This window comes from Corvus cornix, chromosome 15 (assembly GCF_000738735.6).
Source record: "Corvus cornix cornix isolate S_Up_H32 chromosome 15, ASM73873v5, whole genome shotgun sequence".
Taxonomy (NCBI): Eukaryota; Metazoa; Chordata; class Aves; order Passeriformes; family Corvidae; genus Corvus; species Corvus cornix.
Genome location: NC_046345.1, coordinates 10,625,100 through 10,651,613, shown reverse-complemented (window position 1 = coordinate 10,651,613; position 26,514 = coordinate 10,625,100). Strand labels below are relative to the sequence as shown.

General features: G+C 42.1%; 2 protein-coding genes and 2 long non-coding RNA genes across 12 annotated transcripts in view; 2 read left to right on the top strand and 2 right to left on the bottom strand.

Moving 5' to 3' along the window:
- Positions 1-4,384, bottom strand: part of CIT (citron rho-interacting serine/threonine kinase) — a 68,906-nt gene extending 64,522 nt beyond the window's left edge. For 6 of the 8 annotated variants that reach the window (XM_019285089.3, XM_019285090.3, XM_019285092.3 and 3 more), the window contains exons 1-5: positions 4,259-4,383; positions 3,362-3,503; positions 1,937-2,112; positions 969-1,070; positions 628-770 (exon numbers count right to left, since the gene is read on the bottom strand). In XM_019285089.3, the coding sequence (XP_019140634.2) occupies positions 628-770; positions 969-1,070; positions 1,937-2,112; positions 3,362-3,503; positions 4,259-4,354 (659 nt within the window). In that variant the 5' untranslated portion in view covers positions 4,355-4,383. Of the gene's footprint in view, positions 1-627; positions 771-968; positions 1,071-1,936; positions 2,113-3,361; positions 3,504-4,258 lie in introns of all 8 variants that reach the window. The other 2 variants (XM_010398053.4, XM_010398054.4) reach the window with 1 other exon arrangement.
- Positions 4,385-4,879: 495 nt separating this feature from the next.
- Positions 4,880-11,793, top strand: LOC109144429. 2 transcript variants are annotated; one of them, XR_002045200.3, is made up of 3 exons: positions 4,880-5,307; positions 5,416-5,612; positions 6,969-11,793. It is a non-coding gene; the product is annotated as an uncharacterized LOC109144429 (long non-coding RNA). The 2 variants fall into 2 exon arrangements; XR_002045199.3 differs by having other exon boundaries at positions 5,416-11,793.
- Positions 7,286-25,351, bottom strand: LOC120410840. The gene is made up of 3 exons (XR_005603180.1): positions 25,176-25,351; positions 13,819-13,879; positions 7,286-7,371 (listed from the first exon to the last, which is right to left on the bottom strand). It is a non-coding gene; the product is annotated as an uncharacterized LOC120410840 (long non-coding RNA).
- BICDL1 (BICD family like cargo adaptor 1) overlaps positions 24,868-26,514 on the top strand; it is a 49,158-nt gene continuing 47,511 nt past the window's right edge. The window contains exon 1 of the mRNA XM_039561074.1: positions 24,868-25,188. Within this exon, the coding sequence (XP_039417008.1) occupies positions 24,868-25,188 (321 nt within the window). The remainder of the gene's footprint in view (positions 25,189-26,514) is intronic.

Sequence of the window (26,514 nt, the reverse complement as noted above, 5' to 3'; positions counted from 1 at the left end):
CATTGCTCACATTGTAACTGAGTTACAGTACAGTATTTTGTGGTTTTCTTCCCAAATTCCCTCACAATTTTTTCTGCACATCTTCCAAATCCAGGCAGTGACCTTGCACTAGAAAGCCACAGCTCATGCTCTAAGTGCAGCCACTACAAACTCTTGGAACATAAAATACTTCCTAACATTTCCACATCCTCAGAATGGAATAATTTTTTAAATACAAATATTATTTGAAAATGCACACAGTAACAGTCTCCAAGCCTTGAGAGAAAACTCTGATATTTAACTCCTCCAACATCCTATACTGCCATGTTCACCAATCAGCACACAACAATTTTTAACAATCACATTAATTTCCCGTAGTATTTGGTGCCAAAAGCAGCAATCCATGGAAAAGATTTAAATTTTTTAACAGTGCAACATTGAGACTTCTTTTTACTGAGCCTCCAGAAAAATATATGTAACAATCCTTTCTTGATATTAGTCTGAACTTTACATCAAAGTTAATGCCCTGAGGTACAATTATAGTTGGGAGTCTGATTAATTTTCTAATTTCATCTTCTGACGAAGCATGTGAAATACTGTCCTGAAAGAGGACAGAATAGAGAAGCACCCAAAGCAACCTTTACATACCGGTGGACATAACCCATCTGATGGACACTGTGAATGGCCAAAACCAACTCTGCAAGGTAAAACTGCACCATATTCTCATCCAGCTGGTCCTCATATCTGTTTAAGAGTGACAGCAAGTCCCCGCCAGGCTGATACTCCATAACCTACATAAAATTTTAAAGGAACAGATATGCAAGATATTCCACTATACTCCCCAATATTCCACTGGGCACATATCAAACAATGGTATGTAGTGAAGGAAAATTTACAGAAACAAGCACATTTCAACCATCATATTGTTCTTTAATAAACCAACAGCAATGGCGTTCGACAGAAGAGAAAATCAAAGACTAGGCATTTACCAAGTAGAGATTTTTCTTGTCTTGAAACGCATATTGTAGCTGTGGAATCCATGGACTGGTGCTCTGAGCTAATATGCTGCGTTCTTCCTCAAAAAACGACACCTACCAAAAAAGTGTTCAGTTACATCATGATAAGAGGGAGTGAGAATACATTAGAATCCCTTAGTTTTAGAAAAACTTGGCACACACCACAGAAAAATTACACAGAAATTATTAAGTGCTGTTTCCTGAGCAAGTGCCATGTGAGGGTAGTACCATACCTTGCTTTCTTGTCAATCTATGCCACATAAAGGGTCATTTTAGTTGAGCTTCATTTCTGTTAGCCACAAACAATGCTGAGGGATATCAGGAGCAACCTTACTGCACCACGTATTGGGAAAAACTGATGCAGATATTGTATAAGTTCATGAGGTCTCTCATGGAGTATCTCTGTCCTACTTGTCATCTCATGTCAGCAAAGATTAACTTCTGTTTCTCACCAAACTATGACAACAACCTCCATTATCCCTTTTTAAAGTTTCCAAGTAACACATTTCTCAAGCTAGCAAGAGGTCTCCATAAAAATCCAGTCACCACAGTTTGCCTTCACACCCACTCTTGACATTCTACTTCGCTCTTTAAAATAAAAAAACCCTTAATGAATAGATTGTCTGAAAATTCAAGCCATCATCATCAAGATCAATACTGATTCGGTGTTTTCATCACCTGTTTTTCTTTTCTTATAATTAGATGGGAAGCTCTTTACATGTTTTGGCACCTGAGGATGGCACCTCACTCAACAGACCCATAGACTGTGACAACGGCTTTTAAACACAGCAAAACTACACACAAATTTATTGCCTCACTGAAATGTAGGATGAACTTTCTCAAGATATATTTTTAACTCAATTCTAATAATAGTGTCAGAAGGAAGTGTTCAGCAAATTGCAATTTATCCTCCTACTCTCATAACAGAAAAATTTACATACATGTTCCTGTGCCATCAAGGACTCCTTGCTCATCACCTTCATAGCATAGACATCACCAGTGACTTTCTCTCTCACTACTTTGACATCTGCAAAGTGACCACAGCCAACCACACCCTTTACTTCAAAATCCTTCACACTGGGTTGCAGTTCCTTTAGTTCAGCAATAGCCTCTGCATCTATAAAAATAAAATACTTATTTTTACATTAGGCAACTGGCATTTTATAAAAAAGAGACAACATCGAAACTGGGGAATAAAATTTTAAAAAAAACAACAGGAAATCAAAGCCAAAAAAAACCCAAAATTAATTCCAGATTCTCAAGAAATGTTAAATCTTTCCAGAATATGCTTCTTATAAATAACAGCATGCATCAGAACTAGAAAAAGACTGTATCAATGCAGAGTTAAGTCTGAAATATGGTACATACAAAAGGATCAGGAAATGCTAAGACAGTTCCCATAGCAATGATAATTCTGTCCCATTCATAACATCGGAGGCTGAGAACCTCTCTGGTTTCTAATTTCTTTCCAGCCATCCATTATCAATACAAAGGATATTCTCTAAACATGAGGGCTTTACCCAGCGAATTCTAGTCCAGGGGCAAGGTTTGCTCCTCTGCCTGAGGGAGGCATCAGTCTATTGTCTAACAACCAACCACAGGCATTTATTGCAGATATTCAGCTCAAGTTTGCCACTGCCTAGTTCCAACCAGCATGAACTATGATAATCAATCACTCATGGGAGATTGTTCTAAAAATTATTCAAACTAGCAGAAAATTACTGTCTGCTAATAATACCTACAAACCATTGGGTGGAACTATGATGGAGGGCACGACATGTTACTTGAAACCAAATGTCTTTCTGCTATATCTTAATGGAAAAATTGATGGAAATTTTCTTTTCTCTTCCCCAAAAAGAATCTGAGCACATTATCAGCAAAATATTTACTCCTTTAGAACCTTTCTGAAGCACAGAAATGATCTTTACCAGTTACACATGCAAAACTGAGGTAACACATGTAATCTAAGAGGTGAAAGAGCCAAGGATTACCAAGTCTTTTTTTCTCATAGTCACTATCCTGCTCTCAACTTCTGACATCCTGCTGTGGTGCACACTTGAAGCTTTGCTGTAGCCAGTACTCACTTTCCAAGAAAGTACCTCCTCAAATATACAGTACAGACTAAGAAGGATGCACATTTGAGTCACAGCACTTCAAAGCCACTTGCATTTGATCTTCTCAGACCTGAACAAAGCTTTACTAACATTTCCAAGATCCCCTTTGCAGAGTTGATTCTGCCAACAAAAAAATCAGATGCTCAAAGTCCTGGGTTACAGTCAAAAGCAACTAAAGCATTACTCTAACATCCATATCCTTAAGAATTGTTCTATAAAGTGACACATGAAAATTAGTCTAAACAAACTTACACTTCTTGACAAAGTTGCCAACATGTTTAATTTTCATTAAAGCAGGGTTTCTGCATTCTTCAAAAAGAACAAATAATGAATCAAGGATGCCTTCCCGGGAGAGAGGAGACATCTGCTGTTGAGTTACAAAGAGTGGCTTCCCCTAGAAAAAAAAAAGCAGCAACAGCAGATGGAGTCTCAGACAACAATGAAAAGCCTCAAACCAATAACAGATGTATAGAGCAGATTATATATTATCCATTCTCAAATCACATCTTCAGAAATTAGGCAAATGATACAGAAGTGTGACGTAAATACACCAACTCAGTGTCTATATGTAATAGCTGTTACAGGTGTTCTTTCTTTTAGACAATGCAATCCTTTAAAGACAGTTTCAAGAAAGCCGTGATCAAATTTTAACAATCTACATCCTCCTGATGACTCTGATCTGCTGGCTTTTTCCTTGACATTGTATCATGAAGGATTTTTCATGGTACAAATAGTTTAAACAATCAGTATCAATAACACCTCTAGAAGAAAAAGCTGTTGAATCTCAGATGATCAAATAGCAGCCCCTTAGGTAAATTAATCTCAGGACAAACCCACAGCTCCTTCACCCATGAAAAAACTGAAGATTACAGGGCACAGAAAGCAATATTACATCTTTACATGGAAAAATCCATCAGGCTAAAACACTGACAGACGCACAAAACATAAGACCAGTTAGTATCCACTGAACTTTGTGCAAACCAGATACACTTTGAACTTCACTTAGTTATCCCTTTCTTTTACCGCTTCCTCCAAATAATGACACAGGCATGATTTCAGCATCCAAACAAGCAAAGCTGTATTTTGAGATACTGGGAATGGACAAGGACAAAACCGAGATCAGCTGCTCCCAGGCCAGAGGTTCTTCACCTGAAAGAGCAGATTTAGCCGAGAAACTCGGCTAGTGATAGGCTCCACTGGTCCTGCCTCGACTGGATTTCGGGCTCCACATTTAAACTTCAACATCTCTACAGCTTATCTCATACAAACGATCACCTGAAAAAGGGAACAGGGACAATCAGGAAGCACTTGACTGGCTCACTTTAAGTAAAAAAATATGGACATGGGGGGATGTAATTTAAGCAACATCTGCATTTCCTTGGGGACAAAATTCATAAGCTTAAACGCGCCTGGAGCGTCCCGGCAGTTAAACTGGGGAGAAGCATAGAAGCAATTACGTTGAAGAAGACCTCCGAGACCATCGAGTCCAACCTGTGAGCGAACCGTACCGTGTCAACTTCCCCGCGGCACTCAGCGCCTCGGCCAGTCTTTCTTTAAACACCTCCAGGGGCGGCGACCCCACAACCTCGCTGGGAAGGCGCGGAGCCCCCCAAATTCCGGAGCTTGCAGCGGGAGGACACGAGCCCCCCTCAGAGCCGCTCCGTCCCAAGCCCCCTTCCCGTGGCCCCGAGCCTCCCTCAGAGCCGCCCCACTCCAGGTTCCGTTCCCACGGCCTCCTCAGATCCCCGCGCGCCCCGCTCTTACCGCCGCCTGCGTTTGAACGGCGCGGTGGGCGTGGGAGTCCTGGCGTCGCTTCCAGTACCGCGGCGCGGACCAATCGCAGGCCTGCGGGGCCGGAAGCCCTGTCCGGGAGTGGCGGCGGCCCCGTGAGGGTGGGAGTGGCGGCGGGTTCTGAGGGGACCGTGAGGGGACCCCTGGGCTGTGGGGCTTCCCCAGCTCCGCATCCGGAGGGAGCAGAGGAGGGCCTTCGGACACTGCTGCACACCAAGCAGCTAGTGCTGCTCTGCCCTCACGGGTTTGCTCCCCCTTGTCCTGTATTTCACCTCCTTTTTTTTTTGTTTGCTTGTTTGTTTTCCTTGCCAAATCTTAAAAGGCAAAAATGACTCATTCTCAGTAGTTTTGAGTGGAGCTGGCTCAACCCTACCCTAGACGTCATAGCTGGCAGCAGCTCCTGGCAGGTAAAGCAGCCAGAGGGGAAATGGAAAGGTTTTCAGAAGCATTAAATTTCCTTCTGTAAAATGTTTGCCTGACCTTTATGACCTTTTTTGTATGGCCGTTTTATTCAGATACAGGTTATTAACTTTCAAGTGAAGCACTAGTGAAAAGCTCCCAGCTCGGCCCCCCCTCTGTCCGTGATGCATCGATCAGAAGGCTCCGTGGGATACAGGATGATCTTGTGTAAGGATGGATCCGATGGATTCATGAGGAGATGTCCGGGGAGAACATCGGCACGGAGCACTGATGTGACCTGCAGACATCACAGGTGCACAAAACATAGCCCCTTTTTACACAGTGTCTGGGCAAGATTTAATCTGGTAACAGAAACCTCGGTGATGTGGTTCTTAAAAATAATCATGTTGCTGATTGACAAAAAATAAGATATTTTGCTCTCCAACATTCATTTTAATGATGCTAATACTGGCTTGGCATCTAGCTGATCACATAATGGACTGATGGATTTATTACATTTGACTTTATAGAAATGATTTTAGAGATTTGTGCTTCCACCTCCCTGAGTCCACCCCTGGAACACTGACATAGTTGTGGTGTATTTCTTGTCTCAAACTTACATAGCTGGGTTCATTTCAAGTTACAAAGCCAGAAAGTGTTTTTAAAATCTAATTGTCCACTACCTGCACTGCCAGTTTGGTTTTTGGACTCCACTCAGGACACTGTCATTGCTCGTGTCTCATCCACATCCGCATTGCCCAGGAGAGATCAGCTCTTAAACAGAAAAGCAGTAAAGAGCTTCCTGTACATGAGCTGGTTAATTGTCATGGTAGTGTGGTAGCATTTTAGTAAAATACCACATCCTTCCCTGATATTCGAACCCTACCATGTCTAAAGGTATTCTACCCTAGATTTTAAACAAGTCTCATTGTCTGCCATCCAACTAAGAGAACTTCAGGCTCCTCTGCCTTTCCCTTTCTCCAGCCTATCTCCTCAGCAAATGTCATTAACCCCCTCTGTTTTAACTGCCAGAATTACTGTTAAATATCCACACTCTTTCTAATTCCATTGGGATATCACCATATCTGTACATCAGTTTGGATTTAGAAAATGGGGGAAGCAGAAGAGCTGGGTTTTCCTTCTGACAGCTCAGTTCTATATTGTGTTCAAATCACAAAGGTGTGACTGATTCTCCTTCCATCTTCTCTGCAGGATGGTGTGGAACAGCTGATCCACACATTGGGAGAGGAAATGGGTCATTAAGGGTTTTATCTGATGTACATTAAGGCTCCCCTTTCCTTTCAGAATGTGAACACTGGCTCTGGGTCTCCCATACAATATCCCAAATTTAACCAGCCAAATTAGCTGCTTGGCTGGATCATGAGCCTCTCTCAGCTGCCCAACAGGTTCAACAATAGCATCAGTTTACTGATTTACAGGTTTATAATTTAATTTTTCCAAATAAATATATTTTTTGAGTGTTTGCAAGCAAAGAAGCTGGCTCTTAAAAGCCTTTGGGACAGATACAGTTTTCCTCATAATTTAGATGAAGGCTCAAATTAGATTAGTTCCCTTTAAGAAGGCCCTTAAATACATATTTTGCTAGAAGCAGCCATGTGATACAAGGTCACTTACTGTTTTTTTTTTCTTCTTTGATCCTCTGTAACAGACTCATGTAAATAAGAATGTCTACCAGCAAAATGAAATAGTAGCATAAAAATGCAGCTGCACCAGAATTGTTATCAAATGGTAAGAAAAAAACTGAAGTGACAGATGAGGGGAGAAGAAGAGAGAGAAAAACTAGTTTCAGTGATAACACCTCAGTACCCATTTCTGATGTCTCAGGTAAAAAGAGAAATACATACCTGTTCAGAAGAACACATATTTTGTTTTTCTTTAAATTGGTGAAGTCTTCAGAGTGAAAGTGATGATTCCTTCCTACCTTTGATATTTTTATCAAGAGAAATCATAGTGCACCAGTCCTTTGTAACAGCCAAGTTATGTATCACTCCTTGAACTTGACAGCTGCTCCTGGTTATAACCTCACTTAAGTAGAATGAGCAGCAGCAGACCTGCAACCATACAAAGTAAAGGCTTATTCCTACTATTAAATTAATAGGTTGTCCAAAAGTGTAACAGCATAAATAGCTCTGTTATTTTCCCTAAGCAGGTCCCAATATGGTGCTCAACATGTTTTGACATCTCAGCATGCATTGAATTGGTTACTATCTGTTTGACATTATTTTATTACAAGAGTAGGGGTTTCCCTTTATTTCCTCAGCCCAAATTCTCTCCCCTCTTGCTGTTGCATTGTGCTCCAAGGTGACTATGTTCCCATTGCTTGTCACTGTAGCATCCTTCAGGCTTGCCTGAGGTCTAAGATACCACATAAATGTAAAAGTAAACAAGCAGGCAGGCAGGTACACCGGCTTTTTGCCAAGAACCTGGTGTTCAGATCCTCATCCTAACTAACTTCACCATATTTTAATGGGCAGAGAGCTCCCAAGTCCCCCCCAACACCATCAGGCTGTGAACTTCTGTATTTACAGCAGCATTACTTGGAAATATCTTCATCTGTGGAGCAGTGAGACACTTGTGGCTGCTCCCAAGGTGCTAATGAATTTATATATGGTTAGAAAGCAATAAACCAGGCTTGTGCTATCACAGTGCTAAGAGCTAAGTATGACCAAAAGCCTATTTTTTTTGTCCTACCTTGCAAATCTCTCCAGCTCTGTTCTTTCCAAATTGTAATGCTGCTCATGCAGATGGGTCTGCAGGCAAGGCTTCCAGGGGATGTTGGCCCCAGAGATAAATCATGCTCTTCAGCAAGGCCTTTACCATAGCTAATCTATATGCTAATCTATAATCTATAATTCTATATGAAAACAAAAAATTAGCTTTATCAGCTCTATCCCTTCCTCTAACTCACCAATATTTAAAAGATCTTGTAATAAACCAAGTTCTTTCTTCAGCCCTAACCCTGATCACACCGGGGTTACCACTTTGTGTTTCAAAATAAAGGATTTAACTTGGCTGATACTGTCATAAACCATTGTAGCTCTCACCTTTGCTTAATGGGACCTAAATAATCCCTAGATCCCTGACACATTTTGTTTTACTTTCTTTCCCCAAACTATCACAAAGTATCCAACCTGACATAATAGTCATACATACTACAGGGGACAGGAATATTTGCACAATACCTATTTGGGAAGAAGAGTTATGGAAGAGGGAAGTAAATTCCTTATCGAAGAGATGAAGGCAAAGACAAATAATCGCCAGGAAAACAATTACATTGTCTTTCCTTCTGCAGTATTTTTAATTTCCTCCTGAGAATTTTTGGAAAAAGACTACTATGCTGTCATCCTCCTGGGATAAGCAAAAAGGAAATGAAACTTTAAAAGACCTGAAAGGCTGTTTGGTGTTTCTTCCACAGACTTTCACTAGAAGGTAGGCGCAAAGATAATATTCTTCAAGGTTATTTTGATTGAAATATTAAAGGCCTTTTTTGTTTGTATTAGCAATATGCTAATAATTGTATTATACAAGTTCACTGGGGGTTTTTTATGCATTGCTTCTATTTTCTTTATATTTACAGAAGTAAAATCCATTAAAATACTTTTAAAAACACATGGCCCTCTTATTAGGTACGTAGTTGTCATCTATCTTTTGATTTATTCATAAAAATGCAAACAGACATATGTGATGCTGCTCTTCAGACCAAATCCCAGTTCTGAGGATTCCTCATTCCAGCACACACTGCTCAGTTCTGACCACACTCTCCTAACAAACTGTTGAATTCAAATGTTGAATTTCCCTGTAAGCCAAAACATAATCATGATAAACTTCTGGTGACCAAAATGAAATAGTAAGAGAATTGGGTCACTAAGAATCCTTCTTTATGAGCAAACTGAGCATTTAACCACATGAAAGTGAAGCGCCTTTTTTAATCCTAATTGTCTTCTTCATTTTTTTTATATTTGCCTAAAACAAATCCCTCATTACTTTCCAGAGAAATAATTTATTAACTTGTAGATGCAGTGAAAAGCAAATGATGTTTCATATATCTCAGCTTCAGGCTTCCTTTGTGCTATCACAGGAACACTCCTGATTCCACAAAAATTATTTTATAGAAAGCAATTTATTAAACCTCACGATCTGTCAAGACACGTGAATATTGATGTGCTCACATTAACATCTCCTGGAGCAGCTGAAAACTAAATTTTGCATGACTTAATGGGAATTACATGTTGCAGAGCAACAGGTGACAAGAGCTTAATTAAAGCAAAACTGATAAAGTAGCTGAGCCATTATAAAAAATGTTTTGTTTTAAATGTCCTAAAGAACCACTTGCATGTTTTCATTGATGGGGAAGGGAAAGCAACTCTGGTTTACAAGATAAAACCTAGAACAGGACACGTGCCACTTATCAGATGGAAACTGCATCTACTGTAACACTCAATTACTTTGGAATTTAGATAGAATAATCATGTAAAAAATGGCCATATCCAATTATATTTTACTTAGATTCCAAAAGAAAAAAAGAACAGAAACACCTTTATGGTGAAGATACAGAATTCCTTTGAGAGCACAATTAAAACTTATTATTAAAATTTAATCATACATTGGTCCTAGGGTGAATGAATTCTAGATGTTCACAGCAGGACTCTTTGCCTTAAATTAACAAATCCACAGAAAATACACCCTTTCCTTAAATACAGCAATAATTTGCTTGTTTGTGGGATTGGGCATCAGTGCCCAGATATTTTATTAGAAAAACAAATCCCACCGGACTGAAGTATCAAAATTTAGTATGAAAATAGATTAAACAAAGTATGTCTGTTAAAATTATGTCAGCATTTAAAAGACAAACAAACCCACTCCTTATTAACTCTGATGATTTAAGACACAGAGGTAGACTTGGATTCTTTGTGTAATTGAACTTGAAAGAAAGTCTGTCTTTTTCCTTTGAAGATTTATTCCAAAAATGCCAGTATCCAATAATCTGTGCTCTGCAGCTCTATAGCATAGTGGGCAGTGGGAATAGGGTAAAAAAGAACAATAGTAGCACTTTGTGCAGAGTATAAATAAAAGCATCAGATGAGGCAATGACAGTTTTAATGTCAAAGGACTCTTCCAGGTAAGACTAAAAGAAATTTAGATTTGATTGCCTGCCTATTTTTCAATCTGGAATCACGATTTTTGTACTTTACGGATTTTGGATGTTCTTGCTCTGAGTGGGTGTGTTCATTCCTGTCCTGAAGAACTCAGCAATGACAGCCTACATGTTACTTTATTTAATTCTTCTAGAATTAGTTCTATACTGTTTGCTTGGAGGCCAAGAAATATTTTACAGTGACTATTGTGGGATTCTCATTTTTAAACAGCTTTTCCATGTTAAGAATTGTGATGAATAAGTGATTAAAAACACCGACAAACACTGAAGTAATTTAAGGTTCATAAAGGAAGTGAATGACAATTTCTGGCTGCTTTGGAGGTCACTGCATGGTCAAATTGCTCTTTTTGGAGTGCTCGTCACCATTTCTCATGGTGATTGGCCTGGCTCACATTGTTTTCTCACACTTATAAATTTCCTTTACTACCTGGAAAGGAAAGGCTCCAAACCCAGTATATTCTTCCTCAAAAATAAGTTATGAAGGTGGAAAATTGTTGCAATGGTGCAATGTTCATGGTCTGCCAAGGAATTGCATTTAACCATTTTTAGCCAAAGGCTGGATACAAAAATACAAGTCTTGAAAGAGGAATGGAAACTCCATGTGAAAGAGTTTCTGTGGAATAAACATTACCTGAATAAAAAATAGCTCTAGGCTACCTTTTTTCTCCCCCCATGTTTTTAAAGTATTGCAGGTCAACTTTTGTTTAAAAATAACTTTTAAATAAAAGGTGGGTTTATGCTACTATTTCGAATTCCTCTATAATTGAATTAATTACCTCAGTACTAAGGTAGAATATTTTCTACTTTCTGCTCTTCCCACCACTTAGCTCTCCAGTTTTCCTCAGAGCAATGGATCTTGTGTATTGCTTCTCTGAAATGTGAAATGGATCAGATGCAGCATTAATTAATTGTGCCAGTGGATGAGAACAATTAATAGATCCTTGGAAATGAGGGGAGAGGTGCAGACTTGTTGGCGCACCCCACACATTACATCTTAAACCTTTTAAGCTTGAAGCAGAAAGTAGTCAGCTTTTCATATCAAAGAGTTATCCAAAAAAGCTTAATAGCCAACCTCAAATGACAAAAAACAACAATAACTAAAACCAAAAATATATCTCAAGTAATTTTATTTGTTAACAACCTTTCTAAAGCAGAACACCAGCTACCACTTAAAATCCTCCAGAAGACAATGTTTAAAGCAATGGAGGAGGCTGGGTTCTGCATCAACCTATTCCACCATGAACAGATACTACGAAATAAAGATTATTTAGAATACTGGATGCTAAAAGATGCTGGAATAAAAGAGATTTGTACACAGGCTGCATAGTTAGTTGCATCTTTGTCCTCTCTATGTTCCTGTGACTTTCATTCTGATGCCTTTCAATATCCCAGGCTCAAAAGATGATGTATCATCTAGTTCCCGTGAATAAGAACTGCTACTTCTCTCTTGAAAAGGGTTCTTTAAATCCTACTGGTTTTCTGGAATTCAGTTACAATCTGAGCCAGAGGCACAGCCAGGCAGTGCTGGCAGTCATGTTCAACAGCAGCGTAGAGTCTGCAAAAGTCTTTCCCCCTTATATGTAGCCTCTTGGGGCAAAAACTGCTATTCCACATTCAGAAATATCCAATGAACAGGCTGATACAAGGTATTTATAAACAATGAAGGTGCAGGAACAAGGCTGTCTCCCCCTGTCACTGTCTGCCCAGCTGTGGTATGACAGAAGAATACACAGCCCCCACTGCATCATTCAGCTATACCAACACATCAGAAAATGGCCATGGCTAAGAGCATTTTTCTTTTCATTCATACCAACTCATTTGTAAAGGGCCATTTCTGCCCAAGCTGCATATAAATCGTAGGTTGTTAGTGGATTGCTGCTCTCTGGCTTCATCTGCACAGTGCTCCGTGCCAAAACCACGGCTCTGCAGAACCTCAGTCGTAAAGAAGAAAATTATCAATAAGCTTGGGCAGCTTGTGATGCTCAGTGACAGATTTTCACTGCCTCTATGGCTGTATTTTAATTTAGACAAAAATAGTTATCAGCGCAGTTGCAAGGGAAAAGAAGTCATCTGCTTCTTATCTAATGTGTAATTCAAAAATTCCTATAATTGATCTTCATAGACAATTTTTGCAAGCTCACTCACCCACACTTCACATATTGTGCTTCCTGACATAATTCCCGACATAGACGATGATATTTCAACAGAGGAAGCTTGTTAAATCAGGTCAAACAAAATAAAGAATCAGAATGTGCTGCAAGTCCTTGCAGCTGTCTGTCTTTTCACCCTTCCCCCTTATCCTCACCAAAAAACCGCAAAACAAAAAAAAACAAAAACCAAAACAACAACAGAACACACACAAAGCAATACAAAACCAATTTCCAAATACCGGTATTTTTGTAATGGGCTAAAAACACAAAATTCAGCTTTGTTAAATGTTGATAGGCTTCTGAATTAAAATACATTATTTTCTCCAAAGATGTTGGACTATTACTGTTGATCAGACGTAACTGCCAGTCTTTTGTTGCTTCCACATGGTTTAATTTTCCCTGGAAGTGCCATATATATTCTAATGATCTGCCAAATTAAAAGAATTCTAAATGGGTTCCCAATTGATGAGATGGTGTTTCTGAGATAGGACAATAAAGGACATTTTCTCTCACAGACAAACACAAAAATTCAGGAGGTGATAATCGGTCCTCAGGTGTCTGAAAGAGCAATACATAATTTCAGAGCAACACAAACAATAGATGCATTTTCCATTCATAATGACTGTAAGTAAAGAGGAATATGTTTCTGTTTTATAAACACAATCACTGGCCTAGGCAGCATTCTCCAACTACTCAAACTGCTCTTATTCTTCAAAGAACTGAGATAAATGAAGGGTTCAACAGACTAACAACTAATAGATATAATTAAGGTAGCAGAAAGCCAGACAAAGTTCAACAGAAGCATGTTAGAATACTAGACACAAAAGGCTGGCACAGGGGAACCCCATTTTAATTTCTATGAATGCAACTCCAGCTTTTAAAACAAAACATTTGAAGTGCAGAGTGAGGTAGAGTCCTTTATTCCAGATTCTTTTTCCAACTCTAGGTGCTAATTCTATAGCAGTTGAGAGATGATTCCCATAAATCACCTCCCTCACCCACAGGCCTTTCCCCCATCAGCTGGGGATGGCTCTTAGGCTGTGCTGCTGAATGATTTTCCAATACCTGGTGGCTATAGCGCTTCGGGTTATTTATCCTACACCTTATTGAGCTGGTAAGTCAGCAGGAGAGAAAGGGAAGCAACCAAGGGGGATGCATGTGCAGACACACTAAAAATCACAGTAAGCTCTTACCTTTCATGCCCACAGCAAGTTCCCAGGAGGCTTCTGCACTCAACAGGGATGTTGGTGTGCTCTGAAAATTGAAACAATATTTCCTGAGCTCTGCAGACATACCATGTTATGTGCAAGCATCTCCTCTTTCCCACTGAGTAAGTTCTGAAACACTCAACAAACTCAACAACTTGAAGGGCAGACCCATAAATATTTCAGCTAGTTGTAGATAGGTTACTTCTTTGGAGTTAAATAACTGGAGTAAAACTGACCCAGCATGTATTTTATATATATATTTATATATATAGCACAAAACTGACCCAGGGAGTAGTAAGGATTATGAGCCAGACTGTGGAATGGGAAGCCATACAGGCTCTTTCGCGAGGATATTCAATAATGGAATGTTTGGAAGGTAGTTGCTTCCCTAGTTTTTGGCCTTCACTGAAATTTCTTCATTTAAATGTAAATTTGGGGAAGCAATATTCATCTGTCTATATGATGCCTTTATATGAAAACAGTGAGGGAAAATAAAAATTAATTAAATTCTTTACATAAGGCTACATCTGACACTGACCTAAAAGAGCATAACTAAAATAGGCAAAAACATGTTTATTTAAGCTAAGATATACTTTTAATAGCAAAGTGTTGCTGAAAGAAACCAGATACCCAAATAAGTGGCAAGCTAACCCACAGCACTGAAATCAGGTACAAAATATGGTTTCTGATGACTTTTCCCTTCCTGCTCAACAAGGCTGATTTCGTGTCATTCTAGGCAGGCAAAGGTGTGGAAGCTTTATGAAATAACCTGTTTTCTAAGAGAGAGAAGAATCACACACCAAAGGGCATTCAGCCAAACCCAGAGCCTAGATTGCTATGGAGTTTTATCAGTCTCTACATCCAGAATGAAAAGCCATTGAGTAAGCAAAATATGCATCCCATCTTTATATTCTTTCTACATGTACTAGTTTGTAAACAAACCAGTGGGAGGCACCAAGTCAGAATAACAACTTAATGGAAATTAAAGAAAATGAAAAAAAAAAAACTAAAAGAAAACACTGGTTCAAACTGACATAGTCAAGATACAACCTGAGTCCCTGTTAGGCAGGGTGGTGGTAGCAGTCTAGTAGAATGGTGGCTGCAGTCTTCTGAAGCGGTGAGCCTGTAGAAAAAGAGTCTGCTCTTCCTCAGAAGGTCCAGTGGTAGCTATGCAGCTCCTGTCTTCTGGGAATCCAGTAGAAAGGGTTGCCTCTGGTGTTCAGAGTCTCAGATTATATTCATAATGGGATGCTTGGTTCCTCCCTCTGGGTGGAGCATCTCACAATGGGGTAATGAGTCATGAGGCCAAGTGTGATTAGGCTCATTAACAGAAGATAGTTCGGAGGGAGTTATCTGTGAGTCATGCGGCAGGACAATGATGGGCCATTAACAGCAAGATAGTCTGGGGAGAGGAGGCAAGGAAACACTGCCCCACCTGATTTCAACAGCTCATGAGGATGGTAATAGAATACACTGCAACCCAGGACACTACAACAGCATGTCAACATATTCACTGATCCCAGTGAACCGTATTTGGCTCCCTTTTTGTCACGTCGCTGCCTTCACTCACCCCATGGGAGAAGTTGGCTGTGAACTCACACCAAGGCTGCACTAAATGTTCATAAATGTCATTCCCGATGCAACTGAGCTCACCCAGTCCCTGCAGGCATGGAATGCTGTACAGCAAAATGCAAAAATGGGAAGCAAGAATAGAAGGCACTTTATTAAGGTAATGTTCGTATCTAAATTTCACCCCCATATAGATCATGTGTGGGTGAATATTAGATTTAAGCAGTCAGCTTAATGCTGAATATTTTATTGACAAATATGGTCTATGCATTTCCTAAAATGTCTAGAAGTATGCAAAGCAATAATATGGGAAAGGCAGGATAGAAAGAGAAAGGAAACTTTTAATCTTAAGGTTTATTTTTAGGTGATCTATTGAATGAAGGTTTGGCTTTTCCTTAGAACACCCACATCCATGCAGCAGAGCAAAGATTCTGATGAATGTGATACCCAGAGTATCACAGCTTTCTCCATGGTTGTTTTTTTCATATAATGTAGTCAGTTAATTAGATCTCCTCTGATCAATCATTGAATTTCCGCTTCAAAAGGCATTATGATATGATGAGAGTGCCTTGCAGCAGTTAAACACTTTGATTTTTCTGTCCTAACACATTTATAACTGATGTCAACTAGGTCCTCCAAGCAGGAATAAATAAATACTTTTTAAAATTACAAGCACAATTTATCTGACAATTTAAAATCTGACCAGTAAAATTAGTGTAATATGGATTCATTCTCTCCATTGGTCCTTTCCAGTATCTAAGACCAATCTCTTTCATGTTTTCCATGTGCCTTATGTTTTGATCTCAAGCCCTCTGGAGCTTCAACCTTCTCTCTTGCAATTGTTCTCTTCAGCTCTTTTGTAGCATCACTATTATACATCTGTGACTTCAGCTGTGTTACAGCAGCTCCTTCCTTGATCCTCAGGAGTCTGACTCAAAAACCAAAGCAGTGTAGTTGTTGTAAAGATATATTGACAGGAACTCTTTTGTTTTCCTTTTGTGACTTGACTCTTGAAGAGAAACTGTGATCTAAGGGTTAAGACTGTAGGTCACAACTTCATTATGAGATTTGCATGCTTTGGCATTGGGGACTGTTGGCAAGTTACTTCCTTGGCTTCTCCTCATCCCTCTGTGAAAGGGGAGCAGAGATTAGAGGACAATGTCACCCCAAGGGTTGCTTCATTATAGTTTCTGTGAAGAGGTTTGGACTCCTTGGAAAGCAGACAGTACAAGGAGGGGTGGTGTGTAGTTTAGGGAAAGGTTGGGTTTTGCTTCCTCTCCAAAAGCAGATGGTATGTGCAACATCCAGGGATCTTTGCACAGTGCTGTTCAGAGAAGTTCTTATGCTTGCAGTAAAACAAGAAAATAAAAAAGCTTTCAATGTCCTGCTTTTGTTTGTGATTCAAGTCCCAAAATGAGGGAAAAAAGATACATTGGTTTTCTGAGCAGTATAAATGGTAGAAAATAATTTACTTTTCAATCCTATGGAAATACTTTTGCCAGATGAAAACTGTTCTGCTTTTGCCTTTCCAGCAGGAGAGTGCAGTCTGCAGGTAATTAAACAACAGAAAGCAATACCCATAATTCAACAGTATGTCTTAGCTATTACTTGGCAATTCTTTTTCTCTTGAAAACCCCTATACATAATATGAGCTTAAAACAGAAATCACTCATAGCAAGTTTCATTTCATTGTGAATTGTTCTCATACAGTAATATGTAACCACATTTGTAAGAAACCCAAATCTTTTCCTGCCAGCTGAAGCTGTCCTGCACTCTTACAAAGTCTGCTATTTTGCATTTGAATACCTGCTATGTGGGCAGCAGACCCCAGGGAGATGATACACCAGTCTGGAAACTTGACATTCTGTGAAACGAAAGGGTGCTGACAAACTGAAGGGGATTTAGGAACCAGCAACTAGAATGAGAAGACACAGGATTTTCATTTTTCTGGAGCGATTAAGATTTGGCTATTTTTATAGCAAGGTTGATTACTGCCTCCCAAATTAAACCCACTACTCGGGGAAACCCATTCCCTAGTACTTGCAGGTCTCCCCATGGCCAGGCTGACACAGCAAAGACAGGTTTCCAGGTGCCTCCAGAGCCAAGAGGAGGAGAGGTTATTGCTCCTGACAGTGTAGAGCACTCCTGGGGCCCAGGGAGACAGTGTGCCCCTGTCCTGTGAGCTGAACATGTAAAAGGTGACAATGTTCTTTTTTACTAACTCAACTGTTAAAAAGAAATAGAAGAAATCACAGTTTGAAAGCATGAAAAAGGAGAAAGATGCTGGGGAATAGCACTGACTACTGAATTGCGCTGAAACCGGGCCAGGAGACACCTCAGAGACAGAGTCAGAGAAGTGGGTATTTGCTTTATTCGGCGTGCTGGGTGTGTGGGGATCGCTCCTCCAAACACACATACCGGTGCTCTCTACAACACAGTATTAAGGGTTAAATTATGAATATTCATCACATTCCTCGGGATAAGTGTGGTATTACAAATTATTTCTCGGAAGTCATTAATATCATTAACATATGGGTCATGTATGCGCACGCTCCTCTTCTTCCTCGGGGGTCTTTTTGATGAAGACCAGAAGTCTTCCTCACAGTGCCCTTTTCACCTTTCTCCCTGGGCATGTGTAGTCCTTTGAGGAATGATTCAGCAGTCTCTGAGATAATCCTTGTCCCCTCTATCTTGACAAGATTAGGGTGAATTTGGCTTCTTAGGTTTTGAAATTAACATCTGTCTGAACTAACATTTGCTGTCTCCCAATAGTTAACTTGTGCTTACATGAGTTAGTTATTGACTGCCCTTTCCTCACTACCTCAAGCTGATGCAGGGTCCCTCATCCATGTAGAATGAGCTTTAGCTCACCAGGAGCAACTTAATTACTTCTGTTCAGTGGTTTTCCACCCACGTGTTTATCGTAGTTTGTGGTCTTGGAAAGTGCTGAGGAAACAGCTCAGGGCATGGAAGGGGATTACTCTCATAGGTAATGAGTGCTGCAGAAACTCCTTCTGAAAGCTTCTCTGCTGCATATACCCAGGATGTCTCCCCCTGGACAGGATTGTCTGGCTCCTAATGATGTGACAAGGGAGCAGATCCTGTATGGACACAAAGGTGCTGGTATTTGCATCAAGGAGTTAACAGCCCTAAGGATTAGTAATTACACAAATAAATATACAGCTAATAAAAAACCCTGTTATCCTGTACTTTTTACTTTAAAATTCCTTGTTCCCAAAAAGTGAATCAGGTCTCTCTTCAGGTAATTTATAGAATACCAGTTTCCATAACAACATAATTGCTCAGTGAAGTAAAAATACCTGGCAGAGTTGCCATTATCATGAAATAATTGACCACAACAGTTAGTGAAAGAGGCTGCATTAAACCCCACATTGCTTTTTGTCAACATGGCCAATTACAATCCAATAGTACCAGATCAAAGACCAGCATTCCTAAAATGAGTCATTACAAATCACTGCATAACCCTAAGAAGCAGAGCAAGATAATAGTGAACAAATATTTTTCCCTACAACAAAGCACAAAGTAATGTCCAGTCATTAATGGTTGCAGAACTCCATGGCCCACACCATGACTGATAATTTTAGGACTTAAGGGTTTGCTGTAAAGAAATACTAGCAAAAACAGCTCTCTGTTTGTGCCTCCATATGAGTGAAGGCACGAGCTACTTTTCAATTCTTAATAGGAGTTTTTGTTCCACAAAGGCTTGGCAAACATTGTCATATGGTAAGATTCAAGAGGGAGAAACTCACACCCACTGCTGAAAATACCTACTTCATTAAAAAACACAGCACTAGTCCAGATGTAGATGTACATCTTCCCATGGAACCATTACATCTTTACTCCTCCTATGGGCTGCAGAAGCAGCCAGCCCACGGCTGGGTTTGTGTAGGAGCGCTCAGACTCAACACCTCTCACGAGTGTGCAGTTCCCACCCTGCACAGCCCCAGCCCAGCTCTGCTCTGCACTCTGTCATGCTCACCGTGTCCGTGAGACATTTTTTGTTTCTCTGCAGCTTCTCCAGCAGCTCCAGCAGTCTGCTACTTGCTGGTGAAGGCACACAGTGCAATCCCTGCAGCTGGTGCAAGGGTATGTGAGGATGAGTGCCCTCTTGGCTTAAGTGTTGGAAGATCATCCTACTAAGAAAGACCCAGCTTGAATCCTGTGTCCAGAGTCTCCCTGGAGCATGGTAAGTCAAGAAGGAGCCTCAAGTGCAAAGCAGCTTATGTGTCAGGTCAGGGCCAGGCGTGAACTGAAGTCAAATTGCTGGTGTGGTACCCCAAACAGATCAAGCTGGCCTGAAGTATTGGCCATGCAACTCCTCCAGATCCAGAGTAGTTCTGCTTGTTCCTGGCACTGTCAGCTTTGTTTTGGAGAGTCTGTTAGAGAATGCTTCCAAACTTCACAACTCACAGAGATGAAAACCTATAGTACAAAATTGTTAAATCTCTAACTCCTATGTGCCAAATTACAAAACTCTTCCCCTATTCTTTTCCCTTTGCACCCCTTGTTCCTTACACACAGGCAGGGTGAGCACAGCATGGTGTTGGCTCTGTCCTTGGGAACTCTTGAGTCATCCAGGCCATGCTTCACCCCCTTAGCAGTCCACGGATGTTTCCCCTGACTTCAATGTCATGAGTCACCTTGGTGGATGAGTGATCTTTCTGCTCTACCTGACATGATATTGATAACCCTGGGAAACAACAAACTTGTCAGAAACTCTGTGGAGATATTGAGCCTTGATAAAAATCAGGATGGTCTTTTATTTTACTACATCTCGCTTGGCTAACACTCATAACAGCTTTCTTTTCCTTCTGTTTAACGAGAAATCTCTGGTTTTTTCACCCTTACCAAGTGTCCTGGGTTGCAGTGTATTCTATTACCATCCTCATGAGCTGTTGAAATCAGGTGGGGCAGTGTTTCCTTGCCTCCTCTCCCCAGACTATCTTGCTGTTAATGGCCCATCATTGTCCTGCCGCATGACTCACAGATAACTCCCTCCGAACTATCTTCTGTTAATGAGCCTAATCACACTTGGCCTCATGACTCATTACCCCATTGTGAGATGCTCCACCCAGAGGGAGGAACCAAGCATCCCATCATGAATATAATCTGAGACTCTGAATATCAGAGACAACCTTTCTACTGGATTCCTAGAGGACAAGAGCTGCATAGCTACCACTGGACTTTCTGAGGAATATCAGGCCCTTTCTACAGGATCACTGCTTCGACAGAACCACATCTATCACTTCAGGAGGACTGCAGCCACCATTTTATTGGACTGTCACCACCACCCTGACTAACAGGGTGTCAGGTTGTATCCTGACTCTGTCAGTTTAACCCAGTATTTTCTGCCTTTATTTTTTTTCCCCTTTATGTCCCTATTAAGTTGTTACTCTGACTTGGTGCCTTCCACTAGTTTGTTTTCGAACTAGTACACCAAGCTCTGCAAATACACCTTCCCATCCTGTATTTCCTCTACCCAGCACCAGGGAAAAGCTAGGCACATACTAGATAGCTTTGGACATTACAGAAGCAGAAAAAAAAAGGTCACACATGAGTTTTATCTCTGGCTTTGCAGTTCTGGCCTGTTTTGCAAGCAAGACGCATATGGCTTTTAATTATTCATTAGGGTAACTGCAAACTCTCTGAGGCTGCCTGCACCTCTTGTAGCAGGGGAGGCTGTGGCTGAAACACCTCGGCACAGAGGTACACAAACAACCAGAAAAAGCAAAACATTTGTCAGAAATAAAGTGCAGGAAAACAGTGAGAAAAATAAAGCAATTAATCATTCACAAAGTGGGGAGTGGGGCAGGGAGAGAGAGAGAAAGAGAGAGAATGGCCAAAGAAACCTGATATCTTGTGCTGCCTCCTCTGGAAGTCTGTCAGCCCACTGGCAGGAAGATTAAGGATGTTGATGGGAATTCCTTTCTCACCACAGTCGGCTCTAAAAGCACAGGACAATAACCTACTTTTACAGGTCTGGCTGTGGCTTTGCCACAATACATCTTTTTCTCCCCTAACTCTAAACAAAAAAGGATGATCTCTTGCACTGCCTGTTATCTGAGTGCTGCCCTCACAGCTGAGGTAAAGGTATTGATTGAAGCACTTGGACATTTATTGGATTTACAGCTTTTTTGATGTGTGAAAAATGCTTTGTCCTGCTAACTCATACAGTCTTACATGCTCCAGCATTTGTTGGTGTAACCACCAAAGGTCCAGACCCTCTGCCACACTTCCTTTGTGAACAGACCAACCAGTGAAATCCCTGCAAGGCAGAATACAGATTTCAAAGCATCAGATTTAACCATATACTTGACGTTGGGCTTGAAGAGCCTGCACATCTTAGAGTTCAGCTCTCCTTGACCCTCTGGGAAGGACAATACTCATTGCTGTATCCACAGCTTAAGCTGGGTTGCCTGTTTCAGTATCTTGATCTTTGAGGAACCTGTTTAGCAGAGTGAATTTGCACTGGCTGGTTGCCCTGGATGGCTTCTTGAGTCAAGCTCTCCAACCCTCCCCATGGCTTATTTACTGGATTCAGTACTTGTGGGAGGGGGAAAAGAAAGAATGGAAAATTACTTAGAGGTAAGGTCAGTGCCATCCTTTTGCCCCATAAGGATAGACCTTTTGCTACTTTCTTTTTTATACAGACCTGCAAGATTTTGATCTGAGCAAGGAAAAAATGATTCACCCTCTTGCAGAGACTCTTAACACCACTCTGTTATAGCTATGCTTTATTTTAACCCTTGTTTGCTAATATCACAAAGAAGGCCTTCATATGTCCTGGGCAAGGTGACATTTCTGTGTTCTGTAATGACATCACTGGCATCAGTCACTTGCTCTCAGTTCTCTGTGTGCTTGAGTCAGTCTGGCCTTTTTGCATTTTCAGAAAGGGCCATCCCTGGAGTGATTTCCAGGCTGAAAGATCATTTGTTCTGTACACACAGGAACCTTCTGTGTTGCAAGAGCATGAGCTCTTGAAACGCCTGATCTAAATCTCCACAAGAACTACTCACTGTTGCAGTCCTCAGTACATGAGGAGTGAAGTCTCACATCAGGCTTCAGTAGTGCAGTTAAAACAAACCAAAATAATCTCATATTTGACTTGTTTCCAATAACTAGCTCTTCTATTTTCTGGGTTGAAGTTCTCCAAAGGACATAACCAAGCTTAAGCAGGGGAAGAAGAGCAGAAATGGGAGTTGGGTGTCTGTCCACTTACGGGCAGCAACTGTCCCAGCTCTCAGCAGAAATACATTTTAGGATCCTAATAGATAATGCCACCATATCATTGTAAAGAAACTGCATTATTATATTCTTAACAGTTTTTCATAGGTATTTGGCTGTGATGACATATACAAAATAAAATATTAATAAAGTAGCATACAAAGTAGTTTTAAAAGTAGTAACATATTTCTAAAATGCCAAATCAATAACTAAATTCACAGGATAATGAATTTCTTTGTAAGTCAATAACATGTTGTGCTATAAAGAAAGCTTTAATCCAGGGTTACTCCAGGTAACGCAGTTATGTTTTGCAGTCAATAGTCCCCAAAAGAGCATTAAGCTTGTATATATGCCTGACTAAGATGGTGGCATATTTACAATGTATTTCACTGATTTATATGTCCTTTTTCCTCTCCATCCAAGCAATAGCTTTTCTTCATCCCTGTCCTAACAGCTGCAGAAATAGGGTTTGTCTCAGGCTTTGTTTGGGAGATTAAAACCATCTCTTTTTGTAGTATACAAAAAGTATAATCTCTTTTTGTTTTATACACTGAAGGAAGCATTAGAGATGAAAATTAATGCCACAATGGATTTTGTTAATCACACCAGGAAGCTTGGTTTGCTGTAGCAGGCACTTCCAGCAGAAGGTACTCACAATCAGTTTAAATATTAAACGCCCTCCTGTGTTTAAATAGTGATGATCAAATCTGGGCAATCACAGCTCCTGTTGGGACAGGGGTTCTTTTAAAAGGGCCAGTACTGTCCAAACCATCTCACCTTATGGTCAATCCCTCTTTCCAGCAATATAAGTGTCTGTGGAACTGCAAGGACAAAAGGACTAGAAAAATCAGTGCCTGGGGGAATTGCTGTGAGATAAAGGAAGTGTCACCTCTGGGTCACCAGCGCAAAAGAAATCATAATGGTCATAAGGGCCAATAGTTACTGTGGTGGGACAGGTGCTGGCAACATGAGGGACCAGTCTCTGCTCGGTCCTTGGAGAGTAGGTGCTCACATTACAAAAAGCATCACTGCTGTTAACTGATGCTGCCAGGAAAAAGGCCAAGGATCAACAGGTCCCCCAAGCTGGGCTGTTGGGGTGTATCCCCACCAAAGGCCAAGTCCCAGTGGCAGATGGCCAAAGGGAAGTTTGCATTCCCACAATTCATGTTCTAACTGTTACGAGTAATCAGCAGCTCTCCAGGGCGCTGGGTTTGACGTGAGGCAGGAGCCAGCCCTGCTTGAAAACTGCATCAGTCACCAACTGTCCCAGCCAAAAACATCCTTGGACTGATGCATTGGGGCTGTTGCATACAGATGAACATGGTCTAAGTGAACCTTCCATAGAAGGAAGGAAAGCAAGCCCCAGGAAAGCAGCATACAAAGAGAAAAGCTGTAAAAAACCTCGTAATTCCTTTCTGCAGAATCTAGGAATCAAAAGTACAAGTTTCCTTTAAAATGTTTTTGTTCAATCACTATTAAGGCCTTGATTGATTTAAAAGTATAATCAGAAATTGAGGGAAATGGGTCTTAGCAAATGTGACAATATACAGGTTTATTCTGCTGTATTCTGCCTCAGCCTCCCTCCTGTGCCAGGATCTAAGGGGATAGAAAATCAACAAAACCAAAACTGAAACCCCAACCAGTCCTGCCCCTAAGAGAAGGAATAGTGCTGGGAGCTGAACTGACTACAACTCCCAACGTTCACTGAGGGTACCTTTAGGACAAATGTTCCCCGAGAACATCCCAAACAATCTGAAATTGAAAGCAAGCCCCGGTGGCCGTTGGAAGCTGTAGTCAGCTCTCCGGGGTAAACTACTGAGCACAAAGATCCCGAGAGCTGCTCTGGCAACCAAAAGAGCCCCGCTAGAGCTCTGGGGGAGCGGGCGGCGAGCGGGGAGAACGCGCTGTTCCCCTCGGGGGGTGCAAAGCTCCCTCCTTGGGCTTCCCCGATGTTTTGGGGGGATTTTCGGCCTGGGCCTGCGGCACAAGGGGCGAGACCTGCCCGCGGCAGCTGGATCCAGCAGGACCCAGTTTTCCCCGCGCCACCCGGGCCCGATGCCGATGGCTGCGCCGGTGGCAGTGGCGGTGGCCGCGGCGATGCGCTGCCGGGGCCCGGCGCCGGGGGGCGGGGGCCGGGGGCGGTGGCGCTCCCCGCCCAGCCGCCGCAGCCGCGGGCCGGGCGCGGGGGGGCGCAGCGGAGCGGTGGCGGCGCATAGGGCCATGTCGGCGCCGTGCCTGCGCCTGCCCGCCGCCGGGTCAGCACCGGCGGAGGCGGACAGCGCCGGCGGCATGGAGCCGCCCGGGGCCGCCGCCCTGGAGCTGGCCCTGGAGGAGGAGCTGGCGCTGCTGGCCGCCGCTGGGGAGCCGCCGGAGCCGCCGCCCGCCGCCGCCGCCCGCGACCCCGAGCTGCTCTCGCTGATCCGGCAGAAGGAGAAGGACCTGGTGCTGGCGGCGCGGCTGGGCAAGGCGCTGCTGGAGCGCAACCAGGACATGAGCCGGCAGTACGAGAGGATGCACAAGGAGCTCACCGACAAGCTGGAGGTGAGGCCCCGCCGCGCTCCGCCCGGTCCCGGCCCCGGTCCTGGCCTGCGGGGTCTCCCCGCGCAACGCGGCCCCTTCCCCGGCGAGTGCCGGGGGCGGGCGGCGGGCGCAGGCCCTGCCGGGCAGCCCACGGGATTCGCTGTGGCCGTGACGGGGAAGAAGGATTCTGAGCAATGCCTGCGAAGCCTGGGGGAGGCAAAGCTGCCGTTCTCCCCCGCTCCTCCCGGCCGAGAGCCGGCATGTGGGGCCGGGGCCGGGCTGCAGTACCGCGCTCCGGAGGCTCCTGGGGGACTGCTCTGCCCCAGGACCACCTGGGAGAGATGTGTGCGACTGATCTCGTCACAGAAATACCTCGGAAGGTAGATTTGACAGCAGGTACTGAGCTACAGAGCATATGTGACCCTTATGCTAAGCTGTTGCAGCTAAGGCTTTCGGCATGGCAGGAGATAAGCCCTAGTGATACATCGCTGTTAGTTGTTTGCTCTGAAAAATGCCTACAGGTATCTGGAGAGAGCTGTTTGCCAGGAACTCGGTGGGTTGAGCTATTTATTGATTTTTAAAGATAAAATAGAGCTATTACAAAGAAAAAGACTTGTGGAGGCAGCTTTTTTTGGAACAACTGTCTTGCACAGTTGTGAGAGAGCCACTGTTACTCACTCTTCCTCAGAGGTACTCTTGAAATTGTATTTCTTCCAGTAAGTAATACTGCTTAGAAGGCTGAGACAAGCCTCTCTCACCTTTCTGGAGAGAGTTTGAACAGTGCTGGATTAACATTCACATTTCAAGTCACAGCCCTAGACCAGTCCTTTCTGTACAGTCCTGCATATTCCTGTATTCCTTCCTCACGGACTTAACATTTCTCAAGTTCAAGAGGATTTGTGAGATTACTGTACGCCTTTTGTTCTCCTGACAAAAATTCCTCTCTCTTATTAAACTTGTCACTTTACCCTAGCTGATCCCTTCCTCTTTGCATGGGAGTCTCTCTGCCTTTGCTATTCTAATAGAAAAGTAGTGAAGGTGACATTTGCTCAGTGTTGCTTAGTGGCTCTGTTTATCAGATTAGAATTTCCCAGAGTATTAAAATTTGCCAGAGTGAATGTTTCCAGGGTGATCTTTAAGCAAGAACAGACATATGTGGTGTTGTGCTGACATGGATTTCCTTAGGAGTTGGAGTAAAACCTTTCCTACCATTAGAGGAAAAATGCACAAGTTTAGGTATCCACTGAGTTGCCTCTTAGGGAGTTCAGGAGCCTCAAATACCACTCACTGTTTGCAAAAGGTAGAGGTGAAAGGGAGAAACTATGACTTGATAGTACTTTAAATAAC